This window comes from Colletes latitarsis, chromosome 2 (assembly GCF_051014445.1).
Source record: "Colletes latitarsis isolate SP2378_abdomen chromosome 2, iyColLati1, whole genome shotgun sequence".
Taxonomy (NCBI): domain Eukaryota; kingdom Metazoa; phylum Arthropoda; class Insecta; order Hymenoptera; family Colletidae; genus Colletes; species Colletes latitarsis.
Genome location: NC_135135.1, coordinates 26059951 through 26085597, shown reverse-complemented (window position 1 = coordinate 26085597; position 25647 = coordinate 26059951). Strand labels below are relative to the sequence as shown.

Sequence of the window (25647 nt, the reverse complement as noted above, 5' to 3'; positions counted from 1 at the left end):
TTTCAATAAAACGTAAGATACCGCATCCAAGGTTACGCTTGGCTGCATTTCCTTTCGCCTTGCAGAAAATCGCTACGAATTAAAATTATTTACGATAGAAACCTACGATTTACAATGATGTCTATTAGATTTTTTTTTTAATGGAGAAATTGATATACTACATAACGTGTGTAAGAAATAAATTTTTTTTATTTTCATTCATATCTTCTTCGTACATAAAATATTAAATATATTTCAATATAGCATTCTATGCGCTATAAAAAATGCATGTAAAAATATTTTGCGACGTTATATCTCGTACCACGACTGTTGTTATATCACGAAAACAGAATATGTAACCAAACGGTCTTTGCTCGAAGTTCTTAGTTAAACAGCCGCATATATTATGACGTACCGTTTCTCTCAGTGATCGAATTCCTCTTTCTGCTGTCGGTTCGAATTACATTTTTCTTTGAGCTATCCAATTCTCTATCTCTTCGATGCTGCAATTAAATTATACGTTCACGCTTAAAGAAAAGTTCGCAAAATTTAGAAAAAATATTCCTACACACAGGATGTTCGACCATCCCTGGGAAAAATTTTATTGGGGGATTCTGGAGGACAAAATAAGACGAAAATCAAGAATACCAATTTGTTGATGGAGTCTTCGTCAAAAAGTTATTAACAATTAAATTCAAAAATTTCAAATCGTACTGGAAAAATTATTTTCAGTTGCGGGGGTCAATTACAATCATTTTTGGTGAATAGACATACCCCCGAAATCCTACTCACTTTCGAGAAAAAAATTCAATAAGTGGACAGATTTTTTGACAAAATTGAAAAGTTTCAAATCGTTCTGGAAAAATTATTTTCAGTTGCGGGGGTCAATTACAATCATTTTTGGTGAATAGACATACCCCCGAAATCCTACCCACTTTCGAGAAAAAAATTCGAGAAGGTGTGAGATTTTTCGACGGAAAAAAAAAAATTTCAAATCGTTTTAGAAAAATTATTTTCGGTTGCAAGGGTCAATAACAATCATTTGTGGTCATTAGACATACCCTCGAAATCCTACCCACTTTCGAGAAAAAAATTCGAGATTGTGTGAAATTTTTTGATTAAAAAAAAAAATTTCAAATCGCTTTGGAAAAATTATTTTCGGTTGCAGGGGTCAATTACAATCATTTTTGGTGAATAGACATACCCCCGAAATCTTGCACGTTTTCGAGAAAAAAATTCAGTACGGGCAGAACTTTAAACGTTAATAACTTTTTAACAAAGCCTCGATCAACAAATTGGTATTCTTGATTTTCATCTAATTTTGGCCTCTGGAATCTCCCATTAAAATGTTTCCCAGGTGTGGCCGAACACCCTGTATATCTTCTAATTAATTATCAATAAAAATATGAGATTTAATAGAAATTAACCAGTAGTAACAAAACTAATGCCAGTCTGCAAACATCTAAATCCAACTTGTTACATCTAATAACTGTTAGTGAATGAATTTTAGGGTAGCAGATAATGGTCAAATATAAATAACGATGTAACAAACAAGATGTTTCAATTTGAAATTCGTTTGAACTTACGTGCGAGGTACGGAGGTCAAATTTCGTACTCCAGTGTCCGTTATAAGGACATCATCTTCGATCCTAACACCACCCGTGCCTCGGAATCTTTCCAGTTCTTCAGCAACGATGAATTTCGATTGAACCGGATTGTTCAAAGCTGCATCTAATTGCTGTCATGCATTAATTGATCTCTCGAGTAAATTTAATTCATAGAAGGAAAGAATTCATTCTCATCTTTTCTATGTGCAACAATATATACACATGTCTTAATTATGCTTTTCACACTTACACAATCGATAAAATAGCATCCTGGCTCGATAGTTAAGACCATGCCGGGCTGTAAAACACGACCGGTTCTTAACTTTCTTAATCCAGGAGCTGCGGAACGTTCAGGATGTCCTTCAAGGTATCCACCGACATCGTGGACATCTAGTCCCATGAAATGTCCAAGTCCATGAGGTTGGAAGATTTCGTTTAATCCCGCCTTTAACATGTCGTCGACATCGCCTTTTAATAAACCACCTTCCTTGAGCGAAGTCAACATGGTTTTGTTCGCCAGAATGTGCATGTCTGTCCAAGCTACGTTAGGCTTTGCAGCGTTCATTACTGCGTTACGAGCATCTAGCACCGCATTGTATATCATCTTCTGATCCGGTGTGAACTTTCCATTAGCTGGAAAGCTGCATGTTATGTCTGCTGCATATCCACAGTAGTTTCCACCCATATCGAACAGGCTTGCATGAAGAGAAAAATATAGTATTATATCTGACAGATATAATGTTCAGAGTGTTTATTCTTTTTAATGTGAAGATCAAAGCTCACCACATATCGCCATCTTTTATGACTTTACTGTTAGGAGCACCAGCATGTCCATAGTGCAATATGGATGCATTATGTCCAGACCCACAAATGCAAGTGTAAGATACATGTCTGCAGCCTCCAATAGAATATACATAATGCATGAAACCTGCCTCTGCTTGGAACTCTTCAATTTCTGGCCTCACTAAATGCATAATAAACTTGTGAGCGTCTGAGCTTATTTTAATCACATATTCCAACACCTCGATTTCTTCCGATGATTTGATGACTCTGCTACAAAGGAAACGTAGGTGAACACTTTTAATAGTAATTATTTTCTATACAGATTAAATTACATCATAATTTAATCCACTATAAAATTATAAAATAGTATGCTCGCTTATCGCCGTCATGAAATATAAATAGCAGTAAAGAATTCTTAATTATTTCATAAAAAATTATTCAATATCGTTTACAAAACATTTTATTTCATACACAATATATTATATGTACAATTTGTCCCAAAGTAAACGAGAATTTCGTTTAAAATTTTGGTGCTTGTTTACTACAAAGCACCCTCTACGGTATCTAAACTTTTTAACAAATAAGACGATAATTTGTCAGATTGGTTCCAAAGATCTTGCAATACTAAATAGTCCAATGTCATAACACGAAATCCTAACTTTCTGAAATGCCTTTTCCTCATCACCTGAGGTCCTATCAAGTGTCGTGTATTTCTACAATAATATTCTGGTAAATAAATCAAAACCACTGTATTTATATCCTTTTTCAATCCATTCAAATCGAACATTGGAGTTGATACCATAAATGGATGAATCAATATATCGAGAATATAGAAACTTATGACTGGTAGTCGATTTAGGATCACATTTTTACTCAATTTGTGTTCTCCCCCCACTAAAGATGCTAATGGTTGATATATCATGTTGACTGTTCTTCTGATTCGTGCATCTAAGAATAATGGTTTCTCTATTCGATTTGAATATGTTGTCTTGATAAGCAAGTCTTGATAATCCTTACACTCCAAAGACATAGCTGCATCTAATAGTTTCAATTTGTTTTTTATACGATTAAAGAAAACAGAATGATTTCTCAAATGAAGTTTATGAATCAACTGAGAGATAAATATTTTATCCAAAAACTTTACAGGATACTTTTCTAGATACGTGCAAGAAAGAAGAATGTCCAGAGCATCGTCTAGCTTCAAATCGTGAAATTTCACTAACAATATTTCGTCGAAAGTTTCCCAAAATTTAACAGCATTCGGCGGTTGTACATACAGCACACCGAATGGCGTAAGAATAGATGGGAGCAAATGAATTGGTATATTCATGCTGTGTTTTATAAAATATTCCCCGCATTCTAACAGAATCTCTTCATTCTTGACCTGCAAATTTTTACAATAATTCATTATAGTGGCTATTAAATTAGAGTCTTCAATTTGGGGTGCTTTAGATTTCAAATACTCCTGCAAGGTACTTTCGATTCTAATATCAATGTAGTCTTTTGCATTTAAACTACGTACAAAGTTTATCAAGTCTTTCTCATTGGATGTACTCAGACTTATGCTTGCCCACTTACTGGCACTTATCAAACACTTTGTTGCAGAAACATCATCGTGAAAACAATCCAGTATTTCTGCAATTTGCGTACCCGATAATTTCAACCAAAGATCGGAAAGTTTCCTTTCGAGGATTATTTTCACCATATTTTTACTCCGGTTGAAGTATTTTAGCGACTTGAACAACGCTACTAGCGTATGCGAATTGATTTCTTGTTCCTTGAGCAAAACACCTACCCATAAAGTATCTATCGCTTTGCGATACTTAAAGTCTTTGTAAGCGGACAAAATTTTTATTACATTTATCAATTGTGCAGGCGTGAATTTTCCATCTGTAACGCGACTTAAAGTTTCGTCGCACATCCAATCTCTATACACGTTCCTAAGTGGACTAACTTTATCTTTCTTCAATGCGATGAGTCCCTGAAGTATTATTTCACTGTCTTGACTATTGATAATTAATTTAATCAGTTGCTTCATCACGATATCTCTAGTAATGGTATCAACTTCAAATTGCCTATTTCTCTGTGCTTTATTAGATTTTTGTTTGGACCAATTATTTTCCAACTCTATAACTTTCTTCAGCCCTTCCAGAGCAACCCTGCAATTAATTTCATGAGCGATCTTGTTTTCTAACAGCGAATACACCCCGTCGACTGTATTGAACGACTGCAATTCCTGCAAGACCTCTTCTATGTCAGAATCTTTCAGACACTCGAAATCAGAGCAAAACAACACCGCGGTTCCTTCGTTGGTTTCGATATCTATTCTCCGATTAGGCGGTCTGTTTTTTATCACGGCGTTAGTTTGAAAGTTTGAAACACTTTTGTTATGAAGTACAGGCTGACTGTTCTTCTTGGTATCGGGAAACTTATCATCAGAATTCGCAGAAGGAACGTTTCTATCATTTTTACTGTTACATATTGCTTCGAGGTCGTTCATTTTTCTGACGATCAACGGCACTTCTTGTATCTCCGGTCCTTCTTGTACAAGAATACTAGTCTGTGTTAGAATCTGTTGGCCAGCAAATTTCCCAGAATCAGACTCGTACCACTGTTTTCTCAGTTTACATATTATGACCGACGGCTGTTTATGCACACGCGTTAGAAATTTTGCCCATACATGACCAGCTAGTATCATCTGGACAGAGCATACAAGCATCTAATGAGATTAGGTCTAACGATAAATCCTTTATCTTTGTTCTATTTATTATACCTTTCTTAAGTTCAACATGAAAAGAACATACAGCGTAGGATAACTTTTACAAAATATCATAGGAATACTTTTAGTTTCTTTGCAATACGTGGCACACGTATTTTCGGAACTACCTTTCAAAATACTTTCAATTTAACAACTGGAATTCCGGTATTATTAGATCATTATTTAAAAAAACTTCATAAAAAAAACCACACAAATGTGGTCACTGATACCCGAAAAGTGGGCACGCGACTTTAAATAAATTAATTTAAAAAAAAAAGACTCGTGTCAGATGTAAAGAAGGAAGTTTGATTCGATTGAAAATAATATCGGTAGTAATATCGATGTGACAAATTGTCAATTGTATAATCGACGCCAACCAAAATTGGACAAATTTCGTTCACGAATAACAAATAAAATTGTTAAATAATTTAAAATTTAAATATTAATTAAACTTTTTAATTTTTAAGTTTCTAGTAAATACTAAAACACGGGCAAAAGCTCGTTTACGAATAATTTAAAACTTTTCATTCGTTGTATATGCATAAACTTTTCCCAATTCTGATAACAACACTATTCTCGTTCAATGCAACATTTTGAAAAAAACTGAATGCAGAAACGATACATAATTGACATATGAATACTTGAGAATCGTTTTAAAACCGATATTTTTATTCGTTATTCGTGAGAAAATTTGCCCAACTCTGCTAAAGGGGATATAGAATATAAACAAATGAAGACCGATCCTCGAGTTCGGTTACAGAAATGCAAATATTCATCAAACTGACATAATATCGGTATTTATTTCAGTTTTCAGTAATATACTAAGTCCCTGATTCGATTTGTATTAAAGAAACGAATTATGCATACTATTTTAGACTTGCGACAAGAATTAAAAAAAAATTTTAAACATAAACAAATAAATTCTTACTTTGTTACACTTACCATTCACATATTTCTGGATACAAAACATTATTGTCCACTTTAAACCTGAAAAAAATAAGAAATAAGCTCAATTTTTACATAATATAAAAATATGTGGAAGTCATTAGCACTTACTGATTAATACCATCAAAATCTGCCCCTTGAGTTTGCAAACCACTATCACTATTTTTCCCATTCTGTAATTATTCACAGAACAAGTTAAAATAGGACTATTTTATGAGCAAATAGTTATTTCAAAATAAAACTTACTAAAGTGAGAAGAAGAGTGGCTTGCTTTGATTTTAATACTTTTGCTATCTCATCAGTGTAGTAAGTCTCCTGCACTGCATATCGTTTTTTAAAATCTTCTAATGTGTGTAACTTTCCCTCCCAAATTGCATATTCTTGTGGCAATCGTGGTACGAACAAAATGGAAATTCCTGTTGACAAATCAATAGCACCGTAACATCCTGGTTCTTCAACACCGAAGCTCCATTGAAAAAATGATTCCTATTAAAAGAATTCTATTGAAATTTGTTGCTTCTTGTCTATTAAACTATAAAACATAAAAGTTACCTGTCTGAATGGCCACTTTATATCTGTGTCATTAAATGGAATTTCAATTCCTCCCTGAAGAATTATAAAACTACCTTCAATTGGGATCTTTGTTTTTGTTTTGATACGATCCACCAATCGTTTTCTATTATTTTGGAAAAGTGACATAGGTACTTTCAAAGTGTGACCACCCCTTTGAAAATAGGGTTCAAGGGTATTTCTGAAATAAGTGTTCATAAATTTACCGAACAGCAATAAATAAAGGGATGAAAATAAATTTTACCATTGAAAATCAAATTAACAAAAAATTGAGGAACATTTTAACTCTTGAAATTCGAATCCTTTGCTTAATTTGAAAGATACATGAAAAATTCTTGAAAGAAGTAGTACTTGTATATAATAAATTAATTCAATTGTGTTTTCTGTATGATGGTACATTTATGATTTGTTAAATATATAATAAACATTAAGTTTTAACATACATTATTTATTTTTTCATTCTTCTATGTATATTAATTGTCATTTGATACATCTTGTTCATAAAAAATTTACGAGTATAATCTTACAAATTAATTTATAACGAAGTGTAATAATAGTAGGAATTGAAATAAAATTCACACGTTTTTATGTTTGCTTTATTAACACAGTTTCGAATGATAAAAAAAATAAATAAATAGGACAAGTATTTTATTATAACTTTATTATTAGAAACAACATTAACAATAAGATTATACAATGAACTATAACAAGATAAATAAACGAAATAAATTTATAAAATATTAGTCATTCGTACGAAGGAATTCATAACCTCAACATTCAATGAAAAATAATATCGTTAAAGGTGTTTTGTTAACATTTAATAATAATTATTGTATCATATAATTATTAAAACGAATACAATGGTACAGAGGAGTTACAATGTAGAGGGAAATAGGTGAACAGAATAAGGGATCGAAGGTAAAGTGGACATAATGAAATGTATCAAGCTCAGTGGTTAATTGATCATTTTTCAAATGTCCTTACAATAATTGTATATTTGTATCTAGAGACAATCAATTTTTTTGCAAATGATGACAAAAAAGCTAGAGCAAGTTATCCATACATACAAATCTGTGGCTTCTGTCATGTTACTTTGTGTCACTTGTCAATTGGCTTGTAGACTAGACTAATATTCTCAATTCCCTTGCTTGGATACTTATTCCAATAACACTTTCGAAATTTAATCGACAGTTTGTATGATTTTCAAGTACGAAGATATCCTTGGTTGGGTGTGACCGTTTTTAATCCAAATACTCGGTTTACATTCGACTTGATTATTTCTTATCTGCGACGTATAACGATAACACATCAGGTGCGTTCGGTTTTTGGGCGCTTACACGCTATAAATATTATTTGTCAATAGTGATTCGTGCTGTAAGAGGAGAAACTTTTCCTGGAAAAGTCTCCATTTCTGGCATCAATTGAGTTGGTCAGTAATATCGGAATTTTGAACAAGAAGCAGAGCTTAAAATCTGTTATAATTTGTTTTGAAACAATTTCGGATATCTATATAATGTATTTGCTGTCCTCAACGGTTAGATTAGACGTTGATTATCTTTTCAAGATATACGCAAAGGGAAAATAATAGCAATAAATATGGAACACTGACAATCAAAAGTTATTAGAATTATTCATCGATCCACAATATGATGTAATCTTAACAAATCCAGTGATCGAAAACATTACGAAGTACTTTCTACGGACGTATAATAGAATAAATTTAACTTTTTCAGTTTGTATCGGTTAAAACTAAAAATAAAGCTAATCGTGAAAAAAGTGTACTCGAATTTACAAGAGAACGGATTTATCGATTTATAATAAACGTAGAATTTAAATAAATAAACACGCCAAGTATTGAATTTCGATTTTTGTTAGTTCGTCTAAACATTAATGAAATACCGTTACGTTCTTTCTACCGTGTAGCTTTATTTAGTTTTTTAATATTTGGCAACATTGCATGATTTGGTTTGCTTCGTATGTAAGTGGGTCATGACTCACTGTACGTACTTCAAAAAGTATCAATTCACAGATAATGTTGGTTTCTAGTATTAGACGTTCAATCGTGAATTTACACATAAATCATTCTTATCACTAATTATGATCGATATACCGATAAAGACTAGCTGGAAAAATATTATTCATTCTTCGCAATTGTTGTAGGTATAATTTATAATACACACGTGCCAATACTTACAAGAAATATAAATAACAAAAACAATTTTAATTGTAGCTATTTATAGCCACGTATTTTATTTACATGTAGAAACTTGAATTATCTATTTCCAAGCGATGACGTAAGAGATTTAAGCACGTCCATCATGTAATAGGAGGGTTATCTATCGTGATTCTTCTCTTTAATTCTATCAAATCTATGTGACTCAAGGTCCAACTGCATGTTTTACGATAAAATCTTCTTTTACTCGTCCACGCGTACGTTCACATTACGTGCTCGTCACACGAATTTAATTTTATTTTTAAATATCTCAGTAACTATTTATTTAAAACTTGACTTATTATAATAAAAATGTTAACGTATCGATATTGAAGGTACAAAAAGAATTTTCTACGAAACAATGAACTGGGAAAGCCATGAAAAGAGTCAGAATAGAATTTTTAATTTCTTTATTCATAATTAAGGTTCGTCGGATAATAAATCCGACCATCACAACGAGGTATAGTTTTCTTAATTTACACTATAACGGTAAATTCAAAGACAAATTCTCTCATTGCCTCTAGATAATCATCGTGCGCAGGCGCGATCACACAGCATTAAAGAAAAATGCACTGTCTTCATTCATACGTACAATCATATGTTCACCGGAACGGAGATTTAAACCAATGCGTTTGCAGGAGTCGTGTGACGCATTAATTACTAGTTTATCTTGCTTGCGGAACTCGATAACGCGTGTGTATATGTGTGTGTATGTGTGTGTGTATGTTGTGTATGTGTACAAGCATAGAACACACGCAAGTGCCACTTAAAAATCGATTACTGCGCCGGGTCCCCGGTTCCGATATCGTAAATAAATCATACTATACCGCTAAACCGGCACGCATGCGCGTACACTGTATATACAATAAATTTACACGCGCGTACAGCATTTGTTGCGTCGCTAACAATCGTTAGTGATAAATAACTATGTATTAAATATGCAGAGCGAACGTAAAGCTTACCGGTCGTCGTAATAACATATTCGTCCGCTCGCGTTATTTGCTTCGTCTCTTAAATAATATTTGCTAAATACTTTGAACGGTCAAATCGCCAGCATAAGATCGTAGACAATAATCGAATATGTAATTCAACCAACGGAATATCGCTGTTTGCCAACAAATAAATGAGATCACTACCCTTCGAGTCGCGACGCTTCTGCGCGCAAACGTGTTCTATTTCGTTGATTGATTCTCAGACGATTTTACTCTGTTATTTCCCTAGCAATAACCGGACAATCCGAACAACTCGAATAAAATTTTCAACTAATACCCTATAGGATACTTTTCCGTTAATACGCGTATTCGTTTCCCGTACTTGACGTTACTACGAAATCTAGAATTTGTATAACAGAGGTAACAGATGAGTTTGCATGGATGTACGGGGTTAGACAGATTACTGTGTTATTGTTTACTACGCTTTCATTCATTTAAATAGCTACCGTGCGTGTTTAAAGATCGAAAATATGATAGAACGGCTCGACATAAATAGAAAAAACAAGACGACCGAACAACTATGCGGATGATTTTTCGTTTAAATTTCGTCACTGATTGTTAGGAATTCTTCTGTTACCCTAGACACGAGCAGCACTCAGGAACTCTTTCTATTTAAAGAGGGACGAAACGATGAACGCTGTCACGTAAATCGAGTCCGGGAACTCGAGCCGAGGCGGCCATAAGTCTCCACGTAAGCCTCGTGGATCGTCGATACGCCGACGATCTTTGCCGAAGTCGGCCGAAGTCGCGTGTGAGATGCTTCGAATAACAACATACCATCATATTTACAAACACGGCCATGTAAGGCGAGTTCTTGGCTGATTATGTTTACCTCGTAGTACTTTCTTTCGTCTAACGACACTTTGCACGCACTTCGAAAGAACGACCGTTAAAGGAGAACCAAAAGTTTCAACCCTGATTCGTACCGAAAATTTTTTCTTTTTTAAATCCCACACGAACGAAATCGACGCACGATTTATTTTCACAGTTCGAGCGGCTCGTACACAGGTTGCAATTGTTCATCTTCGGAATCGTAAAAGTACGGTTTCCTTCGGTACACGGTCGGCTGTTGGTTATCCTCCTCTTCTGAATTTTCTAGTTCGTCCAGATTCGCTTGGAGTCTCTTCACGGCCTCTTTTATTAAACCACCTTCTCTAAGCAATTCCTGCAAGAGCGCGTAAGGATCGTCCTCTCTGGCGTTGGGTCTTTTGTGGTGATGGCTTATATGATGGCGATGATCGTGAGCACCGGTGTTCCTCGTGCCGCAAACCTCGCAGCTACTCGGGTCTGCCCACGACCTCGACGGTATCTGATAGGGCGAGGGTCGATTTTTGTGACCGATGCTCGATTTAGCCTTGAGGCTGGACAATCGAAGATTCTCTTTGATCTGTGAGACGAGGAGATCCACGTCGCGCGAAAGGAAATCCTGCGTCGTGTCTGGCATCACTTCGATCAAGTATGTAGTTTCCTCGGCGCTTGGCATGTCGTACTTTCCCCCGTTTGCCGGCTACGAGAACAAAAGGGCAGTGGCACGAACGTGTTTACACCTCCACGTCTGGCGATACCGAGCAAAAGCCAGCGTTCGCAATAAAGTCTGCGCTCTCTCGGCCAACGTGTTATTGCCCTCTCTCTTTCTTTCCCTTTCTACCTCTCTTTTTTTCTAGTTACATACGGAACGTTGTTGTTGCGCCTCTTTTCTACGGAGCTATACGTTCGTTTCTCGCGTACGTAAATCGACACAGGTAACTAAACTGCTCGACCGGCGTACATGGTTCCTCTGACTCGACATTCAGTCAATGTTTACGAACGTATTTAGGAACGTTCGTATAAACATAGATGGCCTATACTACCAGCCGTGTCTCGTAATCGCATAGAACGCGTGATTCACTGGGTAAATACGCACGATGTATCCTTCCCCCTCTCTTGGGCCTCTCCTTTTCTCGAACGTCGAACGATCATCAAGTTTTGCTTATGCTCCGCTTTCTGGAATCGAACGAACAACACTAGCACATATTCGAGCGTGTTTTAAACAGCGATTCGCTTGGCCGTACACTTTTACCACTTTGTTCTTCTTGTTTCGATCACGATAACTCCGCAACGTCGTTTCTTAATCACATTGTATTCAACTTAAAGACACGTTGCACAACAACAAACGTTTTGACCCAACTCTGCCTCCGACTAGCTTGTTACGTGGAGAATCGAAGAATACGTGTACTATAGTTTCGAGTGATCGTCGAGCAAATGGTTTCGTAAAGGTAAAGGTTTAACGTTTCTTCCACTGGCTTATATATGTATATACATACACAGAGAAATTAAGATACGACCAGCGTTCTCGTACGCCCAAAGCAACCGACCGCTCGTCCGCCAGCCACGAACCTTCTAGGTACTCTCTTATTATTGTTTTGGTTCTGCGGCGCATGCGCACTTTCCCCCACGCTCGTGTAAACAAACCGTTAACTCGTGAGGTCTAGCGAATCGATAATACCTATGTCATTTCCTTGTCTACGTGTCCGAAAGCTGTGTCGAACCGTCAGAGGAAACAATTTGTATCATTGTATTTATCAAGCATTACGAGACTTTTGATTAAGTTTAGAGAACTATTTATTGTGTGCGACAATTTGCTGGACGCGAGTTCCGTTCTTACTCTAAAATACTTGAGGCTTGGACGAAATACATACCAGGATCAGGGGTTGCAGGGTGAAGAGAGAGAGAGAAAGAGAGAGAGAGAGAGAGAATTTGCAATGTACGGATCAAGGTTACACTCGAGTCGTGTTAACTACGTCATCCTTTGCCAAGTTTATCATGCGTGCGCACACACGTTCATCTCGATCGCCAGTTGCAGTGTATATGTTTACGCGCACATTTATCCGCAACTAACGAATCATTCATTACACTAATGCGTAGAGCAACGTAATCTGTTGTGCGGGCGTTTCGAAAACCTTCAATTGATTAGAAACTAGAAAATTGCAGAAAAGGTTATGTTAGTCGTATCCAGAGCTTGAAAAGGTTCTAAAAATAATTGTTTATGTTGGTTTAAGTTAAAGTTCTTACATCAGCTCTCATATGGGTTCCATAACCGTTATTTTTTAGAATCTCCATATACATATAAATTTTGAAACGGTTCTCAATCTACATACTATAGAACTTATACGAGAGTTGATACAAGAACTTTAACAAGTTTTCAAACTCTAACTTGTACCAATATAGTTCGTAATTTAAGTTCTTTATAACATTTTTCAAGCCCTCGTTTGAATCAACAGAGATGAATCTCTACTTTTTTATATCTTTCTTCACCTATTTTCGAAAATTAGAAAATTAAAAGTGCATTCAATTTTTGCTCTATTAATAATTCATATTGCTTTTAATAAATCGATTCAAAAATGAAAATAAATTATACGTTTGTATAGTTCGGTCTTTAACAATTTAAGCTATGTTTTTCCCCAATTAACAAACATTTTTATCTTCCAAGTTCGTCGTTTTCTTTCTCTTTCTCTCGTTCTCTTAACAGATGACGTTGGTGCAGTCCTCGTGTGGGATTTCATATTTTAGGAAAAGTTTGATGGTAATTCAAAAGAACTACGTACGCTTTAGGTAAAAAAATAATGTTGTTTAGTAACAATTTCCTATGCACGTCTCTCTACATGTATCTTATAGAAACTTCGTACAAAACTGCATCTTCTTTATCGTATCATTTTAAAACACGGATACTTGACGTCGCTCCAATCGCCATAGCTATTACACTCGTTAGAAATCAGCTGATCGCTACAGGAATGTGTGTTGTGTGATTTTATTCGCATGCTATCGCGTGTTAGGCAATATTCTAAAGCCAAAAATTCGAAGAATTGAAACAAACGAAGTTCGATTTAACACAACCTATCGTAATAACTATGTTCGGTCGTGTATTTATGTCAAATTTCCGTCATATATCGGTAGGTACGAAACACGTTTTCACGTAAATGTACGTTTACTATCGTGCAATTTGCTTAATAACCGGGGAAAGTTTATGATTTTCCCTGTTGATATGGTGAAGCCGATTCGTTGAACATTTATTCTGTAAATTCGATGGAATTAGCAACATTTTTTCATTTACCGCAAACCACTTAAAACAAAGAAATGAATCAAACTCACCGAGAATGCGAAAGATGAATAAAATAAAAGTTTTACAGCTCCTATCCAGAGTATGGAATGGCCCTAATAGAGCATTGGCTGGTAAACAAGCTGAACAAAAAATGGTAGCAATTTTAAAGAATAAATTCCCTCAAGCTAAACTTATCGAAGTAAGCGACGTGTCAGGTAAAATAATAAGCTTTGCGTTTAGCCACGTTTGTTGGAACTGATTGTTTTCTTTAGATGCATAACTATGGTAATACGATCATAGGTTATGTGGTAATACAAAGTAGTTGCAGTCAACAGGAATATATTGTGTTTAATTCATTTGTAACAATACAAATTATAAATAATTCTCTTCTTCTGAGCATATTATCCGCATTGCATAGTAAAAATTTAGAACTACTTAATTATTCTTATAGGGGGATGCGGTGCAATGTTTGAAATAAATGTGATTGCTCCTGAATTCAAGGGATTGAATACTATGAAACAACATCGAATGATTAATGAAGTGAGGAACAATAATTATGAAAGATTCATGTTTTACTGTATTTTTTTATTACAATTATGCTTTCATAGGCTCTTAAAGAAGAGATCAAAGACATGCATGGGTTACGGATATACACCAGTGTTCCTGATTCTTAAACATTCTTTAATTCTTTAGAGAACTGCTTCTTATACATACAATTATATGTTTAAGATGTACAAAGTTTTGTAAATTTTGCATATACCTATAAGTTAAACTCCTGTTATACAAATACCAAATAAAAGAAACTATGCCATGTAATATTTTAGAACTTATGTGACTATATACATATGTGTATATAAGTATAAATTATATGCCATAGTTTCGTGTTTTATTTAATATATTATTATTATTGTTGTTGTGTGTATGATTTTATTTTTATTTCTTAAATACATAGTAGAAATTAGGTTTCAAAATATCTGTGAATAATAAAATTTTTTTAATACACAGAAGATTTAAATTATTAATAATTTTTACAATCTTGGAGCAATTTAGCAAGGATATTTATGTCATTATTACGTAATACATGTATAATGCTCGTATGCACAGAGATACATGCGCGCAAGCGTGTGTGATTCTCAATGTTGCAAGAAAGAGAATTTAACCTCTATCTTTCTCTGTCCACGCTTACTTTTATCAGTCCAATAATGTTTTGAACATTTGTAAAAATTCGCGCTTCCTACACTCGTTACCAGACGGTTATGAAGAACAGCTGATTCTCATAATGTCCAGTAAGCTTATCTCCGGGATCGTTCAGTTAACAAGTAACTCTTTTGAACTACGAAATTTATTCTTTTTAAAATGTTCCCGCGTAAAATGCACCATTGTTATATAAACCGTAGAATAAATTTACTTCGAATGACGTACGATATGAAAAAGTTATTCTCCGCTCTTGGATTGTAATTTTTTTTTTAAACGATTCGTTATGAATACGAATTGACGCGGTGGTGAAAACAATAAACACAGCATGTGTTCTTCCTAAATTGACCTTTGGCCAACTGTTAGATCGTGGGTACCTTATCGATAAACGTTTCCCTTTCACTGAAAGAAAAGCATTATCAAAGATAGAAGCGAGGCTGATTGTTAGTTAGAAATAACCGCTCGGTACATCTATAGTTTCGTGAAACATGAGTTTCGAAATATTCAACAGATTAGTCAGAGAAACTGATCGACTTATTCAAAATGATATGATATTATGTACTGCCCGAAACAGTTCGTCTGTTCGTAATCACCAATGTGTTCGATCAGGTATGTTGTATTCATTATCCTTGTAATTGTTTTTAATTTCTCCATTATAATATGTCTTATATTACAAAGAACTATAATATTACGGTATAATAATGGATAGAATGCGTTGAATTTGTTTTAAAAAGACCATAATACTTGCAGGAACCAATGTATTGAGTACGATAGTTTTAATTGTGAATGCTACATTAGGAGCAGGCATTTTAAATTTTCCACAGGCGTTCGACAGAGCCGGGGGAATAGCTATGTCACTTATCATCCAATTTCTGTTACTTATCTTCATTACAGCTACACTTGTAATTCTGGCAAACTGCAGTGATGTTACAAACACTTCTAATATGCAAAATACGTTTGCAGAATTTTGTGGACATAGGTGGCTTTTCTTGTGTGCTTTGTTCATTGTGATATATAGTTTTGGATGTTGTTTGACATTTTTAATAATTGTTGGCGATCAATTTGATAGAGTTTTAGCAACCTATTATGGACTTGATTACTGTCATACTTGGTAATTGATATTTTATTATGTTTTCAGAAATGCTTCATTATGTTTATTTATTCACAACTTGAATATTTCAGGTATTTATCCAGACCATTTGTCACAGCAGTAACTTGTAGCATATTCATCTTACCGTTATGTTTTTTTAAGAAATTGGATGTTTTGAGTTATGCTAGCTTTGTTGGCTGTATAACTGTTCTATATGTAACATGGTTGATTGCTTACAAAAACTTAACGAAAACCGAATCTCTTATTAATCCAGTGAAAATATGGCCTGACAATGGATATCAAGCACTTCAAATAATTCCAATAATATGTTTCGCGTATCAGGTATATTTTTGACAATATTAACCTTTTAAACCTTTTGTTCATGCTCTGGTTAAAGTGACTTGTTTAGGAGAGGTGTGCAATGATTTTCATGACTGGCTGTATGCTTAATGTATGAAAAATGATATTTACGAATATTAACTGTACTTTTAAATTTCATTTATAGAGTCACATGACAGCAATACCGATGTATGCTTGCATGAAAGATCGAAGCCCTGGAAAGTTTGCAGTATGTGCTGTAATTAGTATGATTATTTGTTTCGCTGTATACACAGTGGCTGGTGTCTGTGGATACGCGACATTCGGTGCTGGAAAGGTTCCTAGTGATATACTTCAAGGTTATACAGATAAAAGTACAGTTCTCACTATAGCAATCATATTTATAGCTGTTAAAAATTTCACCACGTATCCGATTGTTTTATACTGCGGTCGCGATGCTCTCATGAGTCTTGTTAGAACAAGTTTTAATGTTAGTGATAGATTTCAAGTTTTTATTACATTGATTTGGTATGTATTGTCTCTGGCGATTGCGATATTAGTGCCAGATATTTCACCAGTCATTAATTTATTAGGAGTATTATCGGCAGCTTTTATCTTCATCTTCCCAGGCATTTGTCTGTTTCAAAATATTCTTCTGAAAGATTCGGAATTGCATCTAAACAAAGATCGACTCTTGATTATTTTTGCAATTATTATTATTGCACTCGGTTTTTTCGTTTCTGGTGTTGTCTTTGTAGAAGCTATAAGAGATTTGAACATCGGAAAAACATCGGAAAAACTGCCACTAGTAACTGGTTTTAGACAGCTCAGGGAAAGTTTATGTAGTTAGTGAGTTCTACTTAATTTGATTAACTGCCATAAAAGTGTTAAAGAGAATGAAGAATTGGATAAGGCAAAAAATTTTTAATAATTTCTTGCAAAATTATCGATATTCTGTTATTTGTCGAATGCATTATAAGACTTAATTTTACATTTTTTATCATACGTTCGTACATAATTTTAAGTGTATTACTAGCACAAAGAAAATCAGAAGACTGATGTATATAACGTTTATTACTATATCAGCTGTGTTATTATTTTTGAAAACGTGTTTTATAACCGAGACGTGATCGTTTATTTTTTCTATTACATTTGTATACCTTAGAATAGAGAGCAATAGTAAATAAATAAAGCATTACGTAGTTATTTATACAATATATTACTCCCCTCTAAAGTCTATCGTGATCTTTACAAAAAATTTACTATTATAAATTACTTTAGAACAAAATACGCATCAGGGTTTGTTCATCGATGCATTAAGATCTTTAACACTAGATTTACGCGTTTTCGGTCCCATATTTGAAGTTGCAGAATTCGTAAATATGTGCAGCCAATGTTCCGTAAATTTAGTGTTAAACGTGTTTGTCGGTGCATCAAAATGATTCCGTGGATTGCTCCGAATTTAAACTTTCATTGATAAAATCGTACAATATGTTACCAGAGAGGTCCACGACCTCGTCGATGGTCGCCTTACAGAAAAAGCATTTTCTGGTGTTTAAAAGGTGTCGATCGATGCAAGTACGACACGTTTGATGGCGACAGGGTTTAAATATCACCGCTATGGGGTACGCGTAACAAATGGTACACGTGTTATCGTCGTCGCTTAAAATTTTCGAATCGGGCAAAATGGCACGACATTCATCCAAATATTCAATCATATCTTCTACCATTTTTATTTCTTCTTTCGTTACGTTATCCGGATCTACAGCGAGCGTCAAATATCAATTTATCGATCATTTGTGTTTAATAACGATTTCATATATTCATGCACGGAAGTATTCGAACGTTTTTATACTTACAGTTCGCAAACGAAAACGGCTTCGTAGTTTGTTCTTTTTTACTTTTTGCTTTCGAATCACCCAACATAAAATGAAGGGAACTCATTTGAAAACTGGGTTCCATCAGCAGAGTTTGAGTCACCTTTGATACTTCCGTAACATCTTTCGCTAACAAAGTTTATAATTATTCTTGCATTAAATTATTTCGTATCTCTAATTTATGGTACGATTAACGCGTCGTGAACTGTCACGGCTGTTTTTCGTGATATTTACTAAAATTTTTAAACGCATCGAAGAGAGTATATACTTACATTTAAAAGTGGACATATCTTCATTGAGCAAAGCTAACAGAATACCAGTAACTGCTGCCAATATTGGAAAGTGGTTAACCGATTCCAACTCTGGTATTTCCAATAATACAACATGTTGGAAACAACTAGTTTGCAAACTCATTCTATTCAACACTTGACAGAGTAACTGTAAGAATAACATTATGACAATTACACTTCAAGGAAACTATAGAAGCGTTAACATATGAAGATATGTACTTGGCATAGTCTAGACAACAAATTTTCACTGGATGACTGCGTCGAATCGTTAAAAATACTTGGAACCATCGTAACGATCATCTCTAAAACTCTTAATAGTAAAATCGTTACATCGAAGCACGTAGCACAAATTTTCAATTGTCTGGACTCAATGAAAACTCTTTCCGGTCTCGACGAGACATTGTGAATTTCTTGAACCATTCCAATGAACTCGGAAAAAACCCAGTTCAACTGATTTAGCAAGGAATTTAAAAACTTTGTAGATGCTTGCGGATTCCTTAGTAGCACATCTTTTACGTGAACTTGATATACAACAGATGGACATGGTTCTAAAGAACCAGGAACAAATATGAAAAGATCAGTAACCGTATCGATAATCGAATGTTTTAAAGCATATTATCAAAAGGATAAAAAGTTATATACTTATGGGTTGTGAAATTGATTCCTGCTGAAATAATCTTGATCCAATTCTTTCAGAAAGATGAGGACTCTTTTCATATCGAAAGGCAAAACCGTTACCTTGCCAAAATCTGGCCAAAATCCAATTTGACTCTGCCCATGCTCTGTTCTCGTACGATTTCAACAGGTTTGTGACTACTTTTATTCTACTTTTCTCTGGCACATTTTCCAATACTTCCAGAGTGAGGGGATTAAACACAAACCCAGCCAGCGTTAAAAGTAACGTGCTCTTCGAATTTGCATTCACTATACGAGGGTCCATGAAATGCTCGCAAAGAAACTCTGCTACGTCCAACAGCATTTCTCGATAATCCGGGATATTTTCTATGCGCACAGTCGGATGCATTTGATTCCGTAAGCTGACGCACAGATCAGTGAGCGCTTCCAAGAAAAAATCTGGTACGAAGCTGAACAAGTTTCCTTCTTTACTGGAGTTTTTCAAAGTTAATATTATCACTCTCAGAAGCCATGCCAGTTGCGATTGTTTTTGTTCCGAGTAGACAACAGCGCGAACCCATGCCATGTATCTTGCTTGTTCGATCAATTTAACGTTGAACACGCTGATCGTTCTCGATAATTCTTGATGAATCGACTGGGACTCGGGGTCTTTGTTCTTTTTTATTTTTTCTAATTTGGCTTTCGCGTTCTGCATAGCAGAAATGAATTCTGACATACTGTTTCTGAGAATCGCTACGTTTTCCAAGTGCTTCTTCGCTACTATATGATAAAATAGAATAATGCTGTTGAGTAGTTCGAGCAAAGACAAAGTTGCATCCACGGGACCTAATGGCATCGGGCTTCTGTCTTCTCTTAAATATGGAAAATATCCCAGTCTCTCGAAGATCACAGAATTAGTTTGGTCAGATGGGCTGATGTTGATGACTCGTGCAAGCGTTGACATAATTATAGGTAAATCCACCAGTCTGGTCGCTCTGTTATGCACGTTGGACGAATCTGGAGCCTGATCCAACGCGACGATCACTTCGTGATCGGGCCCTAACTGCTCTAGCAATTCGCTTCTGAACGTTTTGTTTAAGTGAGACAAGACTCCTCCTAGTCTCTCAGTTCTAGAGTAATCGATCGACGCATCGTAGAATGCCCTGCCCATTCCAATTTATAAGGAAATTCTATTACGTAAATCAAACGAGATCCAATAATGCTTACAAAAATACAAAAGGCAATATTAATCGTTGTCTCTTTCTCAAATGTCACGAATTCGCGGTATTGCAAATATACTAAACAGAGAACCTTATATCCACTTTTACCTGCAAGGCACGTAAACTGGAGATGTCCCTACTTCGGTATTCCACAAAATTTTGAATGCAACCAGAAGCCGGTGGAAACAACACAACGTGATGGGAAATGGAGGCTGAAATATTGATTACATTCTGTAGAAATACTGACCAAAAGTATAACGATAAAATAAGAACTCGGAAAGAGTTAAAAGATTATACATTAAAATATACGCTTACACGGCTCAATTCAAGATTTTCTTGCACAAAACGTTTGAATTTTCTTAAGAATATAGTTCTTGATGTTGGCCTCTTATCATCACCGTCAGAATTGTCGAGAAGCGTTAGCAATAATTGCACTTGCACTATTTCTACTTCTACAAAATGTATTCCATAGTAATAAAGACAGACGGATGTAAGGCTACAGAAACATTTGTAAAATAGATCGTACCGGATATGGCAGCTTTTATTTTCTCGCATGCGTCCAGGTAGCTCGTTTTGTGGCTTTCAATGGTCGAATCCACAGGATTCGTTTCCCACCATACGTTACTGACGACGTTAGCTAAGCCTTCCTCGTTCAATGGCTTGACATGCATGAAATCTGCAAATCTCACCCGATCGAAAAGCAAATATTGCAGTAAATACTGTCGAGTCAATGGATGTTGGCAAATCTTTGTCAACAGAACTAAACTTTCGCACTGGTCGGGATATTCCAATAACAAAGTAACGTGTCTGAACGCAGACAGTAAATAAAGTACTGTACTTTCTAAAAATGCCTTAATTTCGTGATCTTCGAGGAACGCCCACAATAAATCTAAGAATGTTAATAACAGAGACGATTCTTCGGTCGACCGTACATACTCTTTCGAGGAGTCTACATTCGTTTCAGAAAGTTGTTGCATAAATGGGATTGAAATATGGTTTGTAATGTATGGTATGGTCATTAGGGGTCCTGTATGTTTCAAAACGGATCTTGAAAGACACATTAAGAAGGCTTGAATACTTATATTTTCATCCTGCAACATGCTCTGTTCGTTTAAGTTCTCCTGTATATTTATCAATTCCACTATTCTCAAGAGCCACTTAAATAACAACATAGCTTGGATTATTTCTTTCTCTGGAGCTGCTTGTAATGCCTGGTATCCTTCCACGGGATAGCGCATTGGCGTAGAACCGAAATTTGCTGTTAAATTTTCTGCTAATGCAAGACTGACTGTAGGAAAGTAGGCAAAACTAGCGCCCATTGATATATTTTCAAAGGCTCTTCCTAAATTTCTACCATTTCTATAGAAATCAATGGTTCCATCATCCATATCTATAGCACATCCAATAATATCTCCTGTCAGCCATGGTTCCCCGTATTTGTGGGTGGTTACATTCCATTTTGTGACACGATTGCCATCATAAGCATACGAATTAACAGTATCTCCTGGAAAGGAGGAAATATCGAATATTACAATACAAGTTTAATGTAGTAGAAATACAAAATAAGGTAGTAGATTAGAAGTTTCATTTCTGTCCAGTAATGGGTTGGAACAAGATAAATTTATATTTAAACATTATACCAATAAAGAGACAAACCGACTCCATATTCCTGATTGAATTCACACTTGACTGTGCTCCAACCAACTTGCATAACACCTTTAGATCCAAGTTGTAATTCGTAGATCCATTTTCCTTTGTACACGGCAACATTTGCTCTCATTGTACAGAAGCTGCTTTTAGAATTAATGGAGAGTCTGTCAGGGGAAATGATGCATAACCCTTGATGCGTAGATTTGTCAAATCTGACCAAACTTGGACCTATTCGGCCAATTCTGGTATCTTCTACATTTTGTGTCGGTGCATTCTTCGACAGGGTGGCATCTATATAGTTGTTTACCAAGATTAAATAATCCGATACTCTGAAACACGAAAGTAATCAAATTGTTTATGAATTGAAGGACATATACATTTAAAAATTAATCAATACCTGAGTCCTTTCAAACTTTCTTTCTTCAAGTTTTCATCTATAGTCTCTAAATACACATTTGGACTGAAAATGTCCTTCACAATTTCATTGACTTCCATGTCTGAGAGTCTATTGCCAGCATTGAAGATATTTAATGGGTACAAGCTTTAGAATTCACAAAATTGTGCAAGGTAATTTGTTTATTAGATCGACCGGCCAGCCAATATTCTACTTTCGATACAGAAGGCATAATAATCAATATTGCACCCTAGATTTTCCTTACTAGTTTGATTTGCCGATCTGCAAACGGCGAAATAGCTTAAATGTCAATGGAAGTTAACCCCATCGTGCACGGAACAAAAGATTTTGGGTGACGCGCAGAAAGTGTCGAAACGGAACGATGAAATTTGAAGTATGCAAATGCAATTGCAGCGTACGATGCGGGAAAACTGTCGAATATTCTTTATTGTTGGCAAACAAGCATGCGCGTGGTATGCAATTAGATTCTTATCGCTTCTCGAGCGACATGTGCATCGACTAATTGATCATTCGTGTTTCATACAAAATTAATTTACTCTTCTTTCACGCATCATTAATAATAACGTACACATGGAAATTCCAATGTACAATTGGTATTTTAAAAGAGTCCCCAAGATTGGACAGTTTTATGCCCGGTTATCAACATTTTTAATGTTTCGTTACTTCTTATTTGTGTTACTTTACAAATCTAATTAGCGAGGTGTTATCATTCCTTTGTTTCAATAAGCATATAAAGTGAAAATCGATTGGGTCGATTGTGAAACAAATTCGAATTATATTAACAAAAGAGAAATCGATGGGGGATAATTTATTCTACGCGGATAGTAACTTTGCGTTTCTTCCAAAGGAATGTTCGTTTAATTGAAGATCGAAGTTCTGGAAACTTTCGATAGGGAACAAAAAAATTACTTACCGTGGGCATCGAGTTTCTAGAAATTGCATTGGGAGTGATCAGGATTGTTGGATTAACGTTCGATACAGCCTGCAAGTTTCTTTATTGAATATCAGTTAATCGTAACGGAGAATCGTCAAATTAGGCTTCTGCGTCGGTCGAAACATTAAAAATCAACGTGAGAAACGAGATTAAATTACGTGTGAAATTATACCGAAATCCTCTTGGAAATAACAATTCGGTATAAAGCATTGGAAAACTATCGTGAAAACGCAACTTCCGCGAAAGCGATGAAAAACGAACGCATCGTAAAAATCAAGGTTCAGAGTATTCCTCCAACGAATTAGATTTGGGTAAATTTTATTCGCGGTAATAACGAATAAATATTTTAAATTCGTTCTGAAATTAATCTGTCGTTTACGCTTCATTCGTGTATTAGGATGTATTACCGAGTGTTTTATAATCCAGGCGAACGGAACTGCAAGGAAACTATGAACGAACGTAGAATCTTTATTCGTTGTTTGCGAATGAAATTTGCCCGACCTTGCAACAAACATGATACAAATGGAAAAGGCGACAATCCATTGGCTTTAATATTCTTATTGCGGTGGGTATAATACGATAATATTCGTTTTAATATTTGATCAGTAACCATAAAGAGTATTACGTTAGTTTTGTCTAACCCAGTGTTTCCCAACCTTTCATACCTCCCTCTAACGCAATAGCCAACCAAGTTCCGAAGAAGTCTAATATAAATAGGTACTTGAAACGGATGAAAGAAGAAACTGAATGCAATATAGCTTTCTATTTGCACTCGGAATATTAAAAATTGTCCCACGTTGGGAAACACTGCTCTAACCGAACTCGTTTTACTTTGGGCCGTGATATTTTCGAGCGTTTTACTTTTCGAAATACAATTGCAGAATTCCTGCACATTAGTATCGGGTTATTGTATGCGTATTATTCGATAAACGAGTACAATATTTTAGTTGGTTATAGGCAGCGATGGGGATTTGGAACGCTTCGAGTCGCTTCGAATCTATAAAATGGCGGGAAGTTACTTCGACTCTGATACGAAGCTTTAGAAGTCTTGAAAATCTTACAGTTTTTGAGAATTTCGATAATCGATAAGGTTCGAAGGCTTTATTTATTTAATAAATAAATATTCGATGTCTTACATACTTACACGATGCATTTGTTCACGCAATTTCATTAACGTATGATTCGATATGAAAGAAAGTTTCGAAATCTGTAGTAATTGTTAATATATTTTTGTAATGAATGTTTAGTAACTATTTAGTTTTCAATCTTCACTAACTTGGATGATTTTTAAATATGCAGGGAAAAATGTTAATTCTAGAGGCCAAAATAAGACGAAAATCAAGAATACTAATTTGTTGATGGAGGCTTCGTCAAAAGGTTATTAACGTTTAAACTTCCGATCGTATTGAATTTTTTTTATAGAAACTGGGTAGGATTTCGGGGATAGGTCTATTCACCAAAAATTATTGTAATTGATCCCTGAAACCGAAAATAATTTTTCCAAAACGATTTGAAATCTTTTAATTTCGCCAAAAAATTTGGGCATCTTCTCGAATTTTTTTCTCGAAAGTGCGTAGGATTTTCGGGGTATGTGTAATGACCAAAAATGATTGTAATTGACTCCCGCAACCGGAAATAATTTTTTTAGAATGATTTGAAAAATTTTTTTTTCGACAAAAAATTTCATCACCTACCTGAATTTTTTTCTCAAAAGTGGGTAGGATTTTGGGGGTATGTGTATTCACCAAAAATGAGTGTAATTGACCCCCGCAGCCGAGAATAATTTTTTCAGAACGATTTGAAATTTTTTAATTTAATTTTTTAATAACTTACTAACTTACTAACGAAGCCTCAGTCAAGAAATTGATATTCTTGATTTTCGTCTTATTTTGGTCTCTAGAATCTCCCATTTTAATTTTTCCCAGGGGTGGCCGAACACCCTGTATATTATATGCACTGTCGGTCATAAGTATCAGGATATTTAACCAAAATGTTGTCATTTTTTTTTCTATCGAATTCTACAGCTTTCATGCATCATCAAGAGTTTGTTAACATCGAATGATTTTCGAATCGCTTCGAACGCGTCTATTAGAATACAATAAGATTGGAAGCAACGCAAA

General features: G+C 35.1%; 5 protein-coding genes across 7 annotated transcripts; 2 read left to right on the top strand and 3 right to left on the bottom strand.

Moving 5' to 3' along the window:
- Positions 1 to 167: 167 nt before the first annotated feature.
- Positions 168 to 8330, bottom strand: LOC143351604 (xaa-Pro dipeptidase-like). 3 transcript variants are annotated; one of them, XM_076783303.1, is made up of 9 exons: positions 7627 to 8330; positions 6625 to 6823; positions 6319 to 6558; positions 6184 to 6245; positions 6070 to 6114; positions 2370 to 2639; positions 1837 to 2281; positions 1566 to 1717; positions 168 to 482 (listed from the first exon to the last, which is right to left on the bottom strand). In XM_076783303.1, the coding sequence occupies exons 2-9, from the start codon at positions 6769 to 6771 to the stop codon at positions 440 to 442; spliced, it is 1404 nt and encodes a 467-aa protein (XP_076639418.1). In that variant the 5' UTR covers positions 6772 to 6823; positions 7627 to 8330; the 3' UTR covers positions 168 to 439. The 3 variants fall into 3 exon arrangements, with proteins under 3 accessions (XP_076639418.1, XP_076639417.1, XP_076639416.1); XM_076783302.1 differs by having other exon boundaries at positions 7710 to 8330; XM_076783301.1 differs by lacking the exons at positions 168 to 482; positions 1566 to 1717; positions 1837 to 2281; ... (1 more) ...; positions 6625 to 6823; positions 7627 to 8330 and adding an exon at positions 2652 to 4941 and having other exon boundaries at positions 6319 to 6333.
- A 917-nt stretch (positions 8331 to 9247) lies between these two features.
- On the bottom strand, positions 9248 to 12492 carry LOC143351606 (uncharacterized). The gene has a single exon (XM_076783305.1). It carries the CDS (start codon positions 11327 to 11329, stop codon positions 10829 to 10831), a length of 501 nt encoding a protein of 166 aa, XP_076639420.1. The 5' UTR covers positions 11330 to 12492; the 3' UTR covers positions 9248 to 10828.
- Positions 12493 to 13445: 953 nt separating this feature from the next.
- Positions 13446 to 14778, top strand: LOC143351607 (bolA-like protein 3). Its single transcript, XM_076783306.1, has 4 exons — positions 13446 to 13775; positions 14013 to 14139; positions 14376 to 14464; positions 14533 to 14778. Exons 1-4 carry the CDS (start codon positions 13734 to 13736, stop codon positions 14596 to 14598), a joined length of 324 nt encoding a protein of 107 aa, XP_076639421.1. The 5' UTR covers positions 13446 to 13733; the 3' UTR covers positions 14599 to 14778.
- Positions 14779 to 14947: 169 nt separating this feature from the next.
- Positions 14948 to 17732, top strand: LOC143351605 (sodium-coupled neutral amino acid transporter 7). Its single transcript, XM_076783304.1, has 4 exons — positions 14948 to 15727; positions 15869 to 16229; positions 16301 to 16550; positions 16714 to 17732. Exons 1-4 carry the CDS (start codon positions 15607 to 15609, stop codon positions 17374 to 17376), a joined length of 1395 nt encoding a protein of 464 aa, XP_076639419.1. The 5' UTR covers positions 14948 to 15606; the 3' UTR covers positions 17377 to 17732.
- On the bottom strand, positions 17727 to 23212 carry LOC143351602 (E3 ubiquitin-protein ligase RNF123). The gene is made up of 10 exons (XM_076783291.1): positions 22576 to 23212; positions 22185 to 22507; positions 21055 to 22032; positions 20844 to 20980; positions 20637 to 20740; positions 19336 to 20471; positions 18913 to 19241; positions 18676 to 18841; positions 18386 to 18532; positions 17727 to 18288 (listed from the first exon to the last, which is right to left on the bottom strand). The coding sequence occupies exons 1-10, from the start codon at positions 22671 to 22673 to the stop codon at positions 17960 to 17962; spliced, it is 3747 nt and encodes a 1248-aa protein (XP_076639406.1). The 5' UTR covers positions 22674 to 23212; the 3' UTR covers positions 17727 to 17959.
- Positions 23213 to 25647: the final 2435 nt, after the last annotated feature.